The following is an 11,323-nucleotide window of genomic DNA, read 5'->3' as shown; positions in this document are numbered from 1 at the left end:
GGGCAAAATCTCCCCCAGCTGAAACCACTGCTCTACAGACAGCTCCGGGGCTCCCCATGTCCCCACACAGAGAGGCACCTATCACAGGACTGTGCAGAACGAGGCACGTGATGTGTGGGCACCCTCTGCTCAGAGGTCAGTGCTGGGCAAGGAGCAGAAACATGGCCGGCTCACCCCACTTCCTGGGACTCAGGCATTCCTCCCTCTCTCTCTGTCTCATGTGGCACATCAGTGACTTGGGGATCGAGGATGGGGACAGCACTCCCTCTGGGGCTCTTGTGCAGGTCAAGCACCAATAAATATGTTCCTCGATGATTATTTTATCAGTCTAGCCACAGTGGCAACTTCATGTTTTTCCTTTAGTCACAAAGGATAGCCGGCCCCTCCCCAATAAGATTCTTTTCCTTTCTTTTTCCTTAATTTTCTTTTTTTTTTTTTTTGAGAGAGAGAGACAGCACAAATCAGGGGAGGACAGAGAGAGAGAGAGAGAGAGAGAGAGAGAGGGAGGGAGACACAGAACCGAAGCAGGCTCCAGGCTCTGAGCTGTCAGCACAGAGCCTGACGTAGGGCTTGAACCCACAAACCATGAGATCATGACCTGAGCCGAAGTCAGACGCCTAACCGACTGAGCCACCCAGGTGCCCTCCCCGCCCTGATAAGATTCTTAACACAGGCAATTTTTAAAAGGGGACTTTGGGTCCCTGTTAGGACCATCCAACACGCACAGTCGAGGGACTTCGCAGGTGCCCTCCTGCCTACAGACGTTTCCGGCAATGGTCCCTAAAGGTTCCAGAGCACTGCCTTTCCTGGAGCCCCCAGTGGGTCCTGCAAGTGCCTGGCTTACCATCGATGGCTGTGCAGGGTGGGGACTGAGCCGTCCGGATTCCTGTCCCTGCTCTGCCCTGTGCTAGCTCTGTGACCCGGGCAAGTCCCCACGCTTGACCCGGAATCAGACTGTTCCTCTGCAGAGTAAGGGTCATCAGAGTGCAGACCCTTCTAGGGATTTTATAAAAAGAATTGGACGAGGTTAACACGGAAAGCGCTCGGCACAGGGTAGCCAATAAGCACTGTTATAGCACCATTATCATTAATTTAATCTAAGAATTAAGCCAGTAGAAAGCTCACAGGCGTACAGGAGGGAGCAAACTCATTCGTCCATCTGCCCTCAGAGTTGGGGGTGGGGGGCGGTGCTCAGAGACATTTTAGAAGTGGACAGACCGCCTTTCTGAGCTGTATGTGGAGGGGAGGGTCAGCAAGGGAGGAGAAGCCCCTCTCCCCGCCCACAGGTCTTTCTGAGGCTGAGGCCAGCCCGTCGGAGGCTCTGCAAGCTTTGAGGGAAAATGATTTGCCGGGAAAAACCCCGGGGAAGCAGAACCCACGGGAAGAGGCAGGGCCAGGCTGAAAGGCAGCGTGGAGCCCGTCGGGGTGCGCTCGGGGGGCTGAGAGGACGGGTACCCAGCTCGGGCACGAGCCCTGCCCCTTCCCTCCCTCCAAGAGGTCCCCTGGGACTGGGCTCCGTGAGTAGTGGGGGCCAGCACTCGGTGGGGCGTCGGGTCGGGTCAGGACCCCTCTGCTCCCCCAGCCCTCCCTCCCTCCCTCCTGAGCTCAGCGCCCACGTGCAAAGCCAGGGCGGTGCCCGGGGATGGGAGACGGAGGTGCGGCGCGAGAGGGGCCGCGGGCAAGGCTGGCCTGCCCCTTCTAGGTCGGAGCCTGGGCACCGTCGCCTTCTTCCTCACCAAGGTCCTCTCCTTCTACCTCCTCATCTGCCTCCAGACCCGGCTGTTTCTGCCAAAGAAAGACAGTGCAGAACCGTTGGTGGGGCCGGGCCCGCCCTGCACCCTGGGAAGTTGATCCCCTGAGGCCCAAACCAGCCAACTGGTGGAGGCCCAGGAGACTGTGCTCCTGGCTCTGTGGCCTTGAGGGCCTAGTGGGTGCTCAGAGCGAGCCAGCGAGCGTGGACGGCGGGCACGGCCTCGGGCATCTCGCAGGCTGGGGTCCAAGTCCTGCTTCGGTCGCTTTGCTGCCTGGGTGACCTCGGGCTAACGCTCCTCCTGAGTCTCCTTGGTCCCCTCGCCCGTGAAGTGGACACGATTCCTCTCAGGGCTGTGGCCCAGGTTAGAGATACAGGTGTAAGGGCTCAGCACTGCTTTCTCAGCTCTGACCCCAGAGGTTCTGGCCAACTGCAGAAAACTAAGGCTAAGCGGGTTGTTCTGTGCACCTTACTCCCTTCTGAGGCCGAGCTTCTCCGCCTGGAGTGTTCAAGCAGCGGGAAGGAGTGCTTTTCGGGACTTGCAGCCCCAGGCCGGGTGTCTGTCAGGCGCACTGCGCTGTGGGAGGTGGCCACTACCAGCACTGCCTTCTGGAGGGCAAGGGTGGGGGGGGAGGGTTGGGAAGCTGGGACTCCAGTCCCGTCTCTGCCGTAAGCGGAGGGAGGTCTCTGCCCCACCTTGCCACACCGACGATGGTGTGAGAACAAGGCCCCTCCTATCCAGGTGCTTCCAAATGCAACACGAGGGGCAAATGTCACAGCCTGTGGCCGGCTCCAGTGGGGGGAGGCAGAGGGGGAAGAGGTCTTGGGATGGAACCAGTCACCCCGTCCGCGTGCTCGCCCGTCTTCCGCCAGCCTGTCTGCGAGGTTGGCACCCAGGAGGCCAGTGGGCCTGGCTTTGTGGGCAGGTGCCCTGCACTTACGTTTTCATTCCGCCCCAGCCCACGCCCTTGAATCGTGTTGACGCCCTTGCTCCCGGGGTAGGTCCCGGCTCACACTCCCCCGCTGTGGTGTTCTTCACCACCCTTGGCCTCTCATCTGGAGGCCCCTGAAGGCCATGACCCACGCCAACAATGCCTTCTTCTTCCTCTATCCCTGGGTACAGAAGAGGGCCCGGAAGGTGACCGGGCACCCCCTTTATAGCTCAACCTCCTTCTTTTCCAGATGCAAATGAAGGAGCCAAGAAGGGAAGCGACCGACCGGCCCAGGCGATACCCCTAGAAAGTGCTCTAGAGCCAGAGAGCACGGATGGGTGAGCTCCGCACAAATCATACCCCCGCGACACCAGGTGGGGTCAGCAGCCGGCCTCTGTGCCTCGGACCTCCCAGCCCACCGCCCCCTCCCAGGGCCTCGGGGCTCACTCTGAGCTGCCAGCTCACGCAGCCCCGGGTCTTTGTGGCAGTGGCCACGCGTGTGTCCCAGTGCCAGCCGTGTCGGCGGGGAGGAGGGCCACAAGAAGCGTGGAGCGTGGTCCCTGCCCTCAAGCAGCCTACAGTCCACGTGGAGACTCAGGATTTCTCAGGAGGAAGGGAGTAATTGCTCCCATTGGCCAGATGGACAAGTTAAGGTCCACCTGCTGAGGCCACTTGCCCAAGGTCACCCAGGAGGGCAGCGAGCAGGCGGAACCCAGGCGCCAGGGCTCCCACCCGGGCCACCCGAGCCCCCGTTCGGGACCCTACAGGCTTTGTCTTCTTCATGGCTTCCGTCTCTTTCTTCTTCAGCTCCGAGTAGATGATGTTGAAGAACTCATCCTCGGCCTTGGTGACCAGCTCCTCCAGGTGGAAGGTAGGCTCCTCCTCTCTCAGGGAGTCATCCCTGCCCTCCGCTTTGCCTTTCTCCTTCAGCCGCATCTCCCGGTGCCTCGCCTCCAGAATCTTCTCCCGCCGGGTCTCCCGCTCAAATATCTGGGGTACACGGGGACAGGGAGGCCCGTGGGGAGAGGGTGGCAGCCGGCGGCCGGCTCCCAGCATGGGGCCGGGCTTAGCTCTCTTGCTTCACTCACAGCACAAGGCAGGGGTCTGTTCTCAGCACTAACGGCAAGAAAGGAGGGCTGGACATCGAGATCAGGAGGCAGGAGCAGAGCCACCATGTCACCCAGTCCTGAGAGGTCCCCAGAACGGAGAAGACGTGGAACAGAACAGCCACACAGCCGTGCACCGTGGGGCCCTGGGCCAGGGGAGCACCCGCTCGGTGGTGGGCCCACAACCTCGGGCAGAGCCGGGGGGCTCGCCCAGGGCCTCGGCACCGGGGGATTCAGTGCCACAGTGTGCCCACAGTGCTGGGGTGGGCGTGGGATGTCATGATGGCTCTCAGCCTCCCAGCCCCCTTAGCCTCCTGCCCCAGGGTGGCCACCTTCCCTCCATCTTCTCTTCTGGCATCTGCTAAGCCTTCATCTGCCACAAATGTGACCTCTGGGACCAAACAAACTGACCTAGTCAAACCACTTGGGCAGCGGGAAAGCCAAAGCCTGCGGAGGTGACAGGACTTGCCCAGGCTGGCTTGGCTCCCGAGTGGCGAAGCCAGGGCTGAGTCAGACACTCCTGACCCCACTTATGCGCTCATCTCGGGACCCCACGCCACCTCCCCAAAGGCCCATGCGTTTCTCTCTCTCTGCCTGGCCTGCTCTGCCACGGGGCTGGGGTCAGCACCGGGCACTTACCAAGGAAGCCGTGTTCTTCTCGTTCTTCTGGAGGGTGCACAGCCCATTCGAGACCTCCAGCAGCGTGGTCGTCCCCAGCTGGGAGCCGCAGGCGATGAAGCATCCGTTGTCCTGCACCCGGAGGCAGAAGAGGGCCTCGTCGCACACCTGTCGGAGGGGCCAGGCAGATGCGGTTGAGAGAGGAGCCAAGCAGCTTGTCTTGAGTCCCCGGCCCCTGGGGAGAGGGGCGCTTGGCCCGGCTCCGTGTTCAAATACCCTCGGGGACTCCCCTGACTCACAAGACGAAGTTCAGAAGCTCACGTTCTGAGATGGGCCGTCAAGACCCTTTGCCCCCCTCCGGCCTCACCTTCCACCACACCTGACCCCACCCGCCACGCCTCACCCCTTCAGTCCAGCCCACGTCCATCCTGCAGCTTCCCAAATGCCACGCCCTTCCATGGCCCACGCCAGCGGGGCTTGGGTGTAGCTATGCCGATGTGACCTGAGCGTAGGCTGGAAGGGTCAGCTGCCAGGAGCCCATGCCGGGGCTGCCGAAGGAATAGGTCTGGTGGGAGGAGAGGCCAGGCTTTCCACTTTTCTTTTCTTTCTCAATTTCCCCCAGGTAATTCTGCTGGGCCACCAGGGCCCAAGGGCCTGGATGCATGGGGAGTGGGATACACGTGACCTTGAGGCTGAGGGCAGGGTCACACTGCTTGAACACGAAGTCCCAGATGTCCAGGGTCCCGTCCATTCTGGTGGTGAAGAAAACCGCCGGCCTCACTGGGCTCCAGGCGCCATCGGTGAGGTAAGCCATGTGGTACCTGTGGGGAGCCAGGTGCCAGTGGTCAAGGCCCACTGTGGTCGGGAGGCACAGAGAGGCTGCTGAGCCACCGCTCTGCTCATCCAGGCCCCCTGGGCTCTAGGGTCTCGTTGCTGGGCAGGAAGTTCTTCCTTGTGTCTGACTTCTAGCCATGCCAGCCTCGCCCACCAGCCGTGGGCAGTATGGACTTTATTTAAAAAAAATTTTTTTTAATGTTAATTTACTTTTGAAAGAGAGTAAGAGAGGGGGAGGGGGAGTGAGACACAGAATCGGAAGCAGGCTCCAGGCTGTCAGCCCACAGCCCGACACGGGGCTCAAACTCACGAACCACAAGGTCATGACCTGAGCTGAAGTCGGATGCTCAACCGACTGAGCCACCCAGGCGCCCTGATAATATGCACTTTAAAGGCTCTGGTCCTTCCCAGGGGCTGAGCCACTAGAGTTTCTCTACAGCTAACTCCAGGGGACAGGCACATGTTGCTGGATCTGGGCTCAGTCTCCCAGCAATGGGACTCACCAAAAGGAGTCAGAGGAAGAATATGCCCAGAGAAGTTCCTAATATCGACATTAGAAGAACGTTATACTTCCTACTCAGTGGGGGATCTAGATTTTCGAAGATTTCTGTGGTGAGGAATGAAATTGGACCCTTATACCATATATGAAAGTCAACCTGAAATGGATGAAAGACTTAAACATAAGACCCGAAACATAAAATTCCTGGAAATTTTATGGGAAAAGTTCCCTGACCTTGGTTTTGGTGGCCGTTTTGTAGACATAATGCCAGAAACACAAGAGAAAAAGCAAAAATGAACAAGCGGGGTACATTGACATCAAAAGCTTCTGCACAGCAAAGTCAAAACTGAAAAAGCAAAAAAATTAAAAAAAGAAGATAAAAGAAAAAGCAACCCATGGGATGGGAGAAAATATTTGCAAATCATATGCGTGATGAAGGGTTAGTATCCAAGATATACAAAGTATATAAGGAATTCATTCCAAAAAACTCAATAGTGAGAAAACAAATAACCCGATTAAAAAATGGGTGATCGACTCCCTCTCTTTCTCTTACCCTCCCTGGCTCACACTGTCTCTTTTTCAAAAGTAAAGAAGGATTAAAAAATTTTTAAAGTGGCGCCTGGGTGGCTCAGTCGGTTAAGCGACCGACTTCCGCTCAGGTCATGATCTCACAGTTCGTGAGTTCGAGCCCCGAGTTGGGCTCTGTGCTGACGGCTCGGAGCCTGGAGCCTCCTTCGGATTCTGTGTCTCCCTCTCTCTCTCTGCCCCTCCCCTGTTTATGCTCTGTCTCTCTCTGTCTCAAAAATAAATAAAAAACATTTTAAAAAAATTAAAAAAAATTTTTTTTTTAAAAATCTGTGCTGACAGTTCAGAGCCCGGAGCCTGTTTTGGATTCTGTGTCTCCCTCTCTCTCCCTCTGACCCTCCCTGGTTCACACTGTCACTCTCTCAAAAATAAATAGGCATTAAAATTTTTTTAAAAAATGGGCAATGGACTTAAACAGGTGTTTCTCCAAAGAAAACCTACCAATGACCAACAGGTACATGAAAAAGTGTTCAACATCACTCAGCGTCAGGGAAACGCAAATCAAGAACCCAAGGAGATAGCTCCTCACACCTGTTAGAGGGGCTATTCTTTTTTTTTTATGTTTATTTTATTTTTGAGAGAGAGAAAGAGAGTGCAAGTGGGGGTAAAGAAGACAGAAGGAGACAGAGAATCTGAAGCAGGCTCTGACAGCAGAGAGCCAGACATGGGGCTCGAACTCACGAACCATTGAGATCATGACCCGAGCCAAAGTAGGAGGCTCAACCAACTGAGCCACCCAGGTGCCCCTAGAGCGGCTATTCTTAAAAAGACAAAAGATAATAAATGTTGGCGAGGATGTGGAGAAAAGCGAGCCATTGTGCAGTTGGTGGGATTGTAAGCTGGTGCAGCCACTGTGGGAAACAGTAAGCAAGATCCTCAAAAAATTAAAACTAGAGCTACCATCTGGTCCAGTCATGGCATTTCTGGGTCTTTATCCAGAGGAACTAAAACCAGAATCTCAAAGAGATATCTGCACCCTCATGCGCACTGCAGCATTATTGACGACAGCCAAGATATGGAAACAACCTAAACGTCCGTCAGCAGATGAGCAAATAAAGCAAATGGGGTATATATTCAACGAAATATTATTCAGCCTTAAAAAAGGAAATCCTTTCATGTGCAACAACGTGGATGGACCAGGAGGACATTCTGCTAAGCGAAGTAAGCCAGACACAGAAAGCCTGCGTGATCTCACGTATATGCGGAATCTAAAAAAAAAGTCAAACTCACAGCAGCAGAGACTGGAACAGTGGTTGCCAGGGGCTGGGGTGGGGGCGAGGGGGGGAAACGGGAAGGTGATGGTCGAAGGGTACAAACTTTCGTTTATGCAACACGGGTCACTTCTGGAGATCTAGCATGCAACATAGTGCCTCTAGCTAATGATACTAGACCAAATAGTAAAATTTGCTAAGAGAGTAGATCTCAAGTGAAGTGACCCCTGCCCCACCCCCCCACCACAAGAATAATTACAATCAAGGAGGTAGGAGAGAGGTGATGGACATGTTTATGGTTTTGATGGTGGTGATGGTTTCACAGGTGTAACTTAACCCCAAACTCACAGAGCTGTAGGCATTAAGGATGTACAGACTTTTCTGGGTCAATGACACCTCAACAAAAGAGTTGAATATGTATGTGTGTGCATATATATATATATATATATTTTTTTTTTTTTTAATAAATCTTCCCAGGAGGTCTTGATGCAACCAGATTGGGGAGCCACTAGAATAGAACATGCTCATTAGGGTCCACAGTGACACCAGCACTGCAGGAGTCTGTGACAGCGTGAGTTAGAAAGGAACCCCAGATTGACACACAGGAAGGCTGAGAGGGCACCAGTTCCCCCACCTGATGCCTCTGCTCCGGTCTCTTGGCTCTGCCTGCATTGCAGCATCTCTGTGGATGTGGCACTCCCTGGCTCACCCAGGGGCAGTGAGACCACCCTGAGGGGCTCAATCTCATGGCCCCCCCTTGGCCTCTCCTCTGGGCAGACTGGGAAAGCCCACAAGCTTCTCTGATCCAACTACAGCGCTCACAGCTGTGTCCCTCTCTGCTCCTATGTGCCCAGCCTTGCATGAGGGGAGACCCACCAAGCTGTCCTGATGAGGTGCCGAGATTCTCAGTCCAAGCTTCCTGGGTTCAAACCCCACCTCAACTCCTTACCAACTGGGAGAACAGAAGCAAGTGGCTTTGCCTCCCCATGGCTCTGTCCCCTAACACACACAATGAGGGACAAGAGGAGTAATGCTACCTACTTGTAGGGTGGGCTTGAGGGTCATGAAAACACCCAAGGCTGTTATTATGACTAACACAGGCTGTTTGAAGCACATTCCTTTATGAAGTGGCTGGATTAGGCTCAGGTGTGCATGGAGGGGTGTTCTGGGTGGACACGTAGAGGCTCAGGGCACCCTGGGCTGGCTCCCTCTGTCCCTCCCACCCTCCTACATTCCCCTCCAGCCCCAACCTCCCTCTTACTTGGTCCACATGATGGAGGACTCCCGGCTGTCTTCTGACCAGATGCGGGCGGTCCAGTCGCCCACAGTCAGGAAGTTCTTAGGGTAGAATGGATTTCTCTGGAGGGCATAGATGGGGCCATGGTGGCCTGAGAAGGTGCACACAATCTTCTCGGCTGACGTTTTGGCCTTGCGGTTGCAGGAGATGACAATGCCCTGCTCGGTGCCCACCATGAACTTGGTTGGCTGTGGAAGGGGTGACACAGGAGTGAAAGGTTCCATGAAACGTCAACTCAGGGTTTATTGTCATGGTTAGCAGCCTTCTGGAGTCAGATTGGATGCGTCTAAAGGTGCTGGGAGGGACCTTCGTGTAAGCTTATGCTCAGGCTGTTGCCCAGCCCCTCCTAAGGAGCTGGCCTTGCCCTTCCTGGCTTCATCAGACCCCATCCTCTGTTAGAATCTGCTCAAGGGCGCCATGTTTAATGAAGCCCTCTCGACTCTTCTAGACCTTGGAGAAACTCATCAGCAGCTACGTGATACACACCTCTTCACGTAGCATCATTGTGTCCACTAGGCATTTTGCCATAAAGATCCCGAATGTCTGTTTATGGAAAACGTGAATGATTGAATGAATAATGTAAAACAGGAGTCTAAAAAGTCCCCTCCCCCAGCCTTCAGTTACTTCCTGAGAAACTGAGCTATACTGCATACCCATATTCATCCCACCTTTATTCACAGCAGCTAAGAGGCAAAAAGCAACTCGAGTGTCCCAACCCAAGTGACATGGATGGATTGACAAAATGTGGTCTATACCTACAGTGGAATAAAAAGGAAGGAAATTCACAGCTTTAAAAAGGAAGAACATTCGGACACACACAACAATGTGGGTGAACCTTGAGGACATGATGCTCAGTGAAATAAACCAGTCACGGAAGGATGAATACCAGAAGAGTAGAGATGGAAAGTAGAGGGGCCAGGAGAGGAGAAATGGAATGTGAAGAGACACAGCTCGAAAGGCCCAGAAAAGCGAGTAATGAAGTAAAACGCAAGGCTCCTGCAAGCTAGTGATGGAGAGAAGTACCCAGATCCAGATGGCCTGCCATGCCTCCACCCTTGGACTTCTTGGCGGGGTTGGAATGGTGAGCCTGGACCTTGAGTGAGAGCCCTGGGTTGAGCCCCAGTTGCACCGTGTCCTAGAGCGTATGACTTACCACACTAAGGCTCATTTGTTTGTCTGGAAAGGAGGGACAATAACATTATGGTACAAGATGGTCGTGGGCGATTACGCAAGCTCATCACTGGAGGGAGTTACAAGTGTCCAGCACACAGAGTATGCTCAGTGACAGGCATGGGAGAGCTGGGGGACTACTGGTGGTATTGTCATTACATCAGGCACTTGCTCTAGAAGTCCCTGATTTCAGGACAGAATGCTTTTCTGCATCCACCCCACACTGACTCTCATGCCCAGCGTTGGGGGTCAGTTAAATTGTCTTCCACCTGACTTCCCCAGCGTTCCTTCCCCAGCCTTGGGTGAGGGCTCCCAGGGCAGGGGTGAGGCCAGAGCATCTCCAGCTCCCAAGAGCCTGGGAATGATGTCACATGACCTGAAAACAAACAAGAGATGATCCCAAGGGGGAGCCAGACCTGGGCTTCGGTAACACATAAGCCAGGAACAAGCCCAAGCCAAGAGTCATCTGGGAAAGTTGTTTTCTTGCTTTGGTGGGAATCCTCATTTGCTTCTTCTAGAAGCTTCCATCCTTTGACACTTTCATGTTACTGCTCAACTTTGATCTTTCTTTACCATTCCTTCCCATTGCTAGATGCTCTAATTGTGCCTGTGCTCTGGTTTTCCAAGGAGCCTCCTCTGACCTCATTTCCCTCTCCAACACCTCTTCCTTCCCCTCAGACTGTGAAGCGACCCACACTAGGCAGGGGCAGGGCCTGGGCTCTCCATGTTGGTCCTGGGCGGGGCTCTTCCTACAGAATGGGGCCCTTCTGGAATCCTGTCCTCTGCGAAAGCTTGCCTTCTGTTCAGCACAGCTGCTATCCAAGCAGTGACTTTGTGTGAATGAGGACTGGCTTCCTTCCTCGAGAAGCTCTGCTGCCCCCTGCTGGAAAGTTCCTGGAAAGACCACACACAAGCCCGACGACCACAGGAGGGCGGGCGCTCCATGCCGCTGTTGGGTGCACGTGGTAGACGCTGGCTCCACCCGGCTCTGGCTGCCCCAGCATTGGAAGTCGGGGAAGGGAGAGCCGGGGACACTCACCAAAGTAGACTCGAACTCCAGGGAGATAGCCCCCAAGGCATTCTCCAACTGCTCCTTTCTGGCAATGTCCAGGATCACCACCTCGGTGGGCTCGCTCATCTTTCGGATATCCCACCACATGACCTAGTGGGAGGGCGGGGCAACTTTGAGACCGGAAGTCCCTTGATTCTCCTAGCTTTTGCCTTCCCTACCTTCCTGGGGCCAATCACTGGGGCCAAAGGGGTGTGTGTTAGAGATGACCAGCGATCCGTAGGGCAAACACACTTGGAGAACCACTGCTCT

General features: G+C 54.8%; 1 protein-coding gene across 1 annotated transcript in view; it reads right to left on the bottom strand.

The window, feature by feature from the left end:
* Positions 1 to 1,070: 1,070 nt before the first annotated feature.
* DNAI2 (dynein axonemal intermediate chain 2) overlaps positions 1,071 to 11,323 on the bottom strand; it is a 28,222-nt gene continuing 17,969 nt past the window's right edge. Inside the window, exons 8-13 of the mRNA XM_043585161.1 lie at positions 11,042 to 11,164; positions 8,797 to 9,020; positions 5,092 to 5,227; positions 4,428 to 4,574; positions 3,448 to 3,672; positions 1,071 to 1,785 (exon numbers count right to left, since the gene is read on the bottom strand). Coding sequence (XP_043441096.1) covers positions 1,699 to 1,785; positions 3,448 to 3,672; positions 4,428 to 4,574; positions 5,092 to 5,227; positions 8,797 to 9,020; positions 11,042 to 11,164 — 942 coding nt within the window. The 3' untranslated portion in view covers positions 1,071 to 1,698. The remainder of the gene's footprint in view (positions 1,786 to 3,447; positions 3,673 to 4,427; positions 4,575 to 5,091; positions 5,228 to 8,796; positions 9,021 to 11,041; positions 11,165 to 11,323) is intronic.

Source organism: Prionailurus bengalensis, chromosome E1 (assembly GCF_016509475.1).
Source record: "Prionailurus bengalensis isolate Pbe53 chromosome E1, Fcat_Pben_1.1_paternal_pri, whole genome shotgun sequence".
NCBI lineage: Eukaryota > Metazoa > Chordata > Mammalia > Carnivora > Felidae > Prionailurus > Prionailurus bengalensis.
The sequence above is the reverse complement of the archived record's forward strand: the minus strand, read 5'-3'. Positions and strand labels throughout refer to the sequence as shown.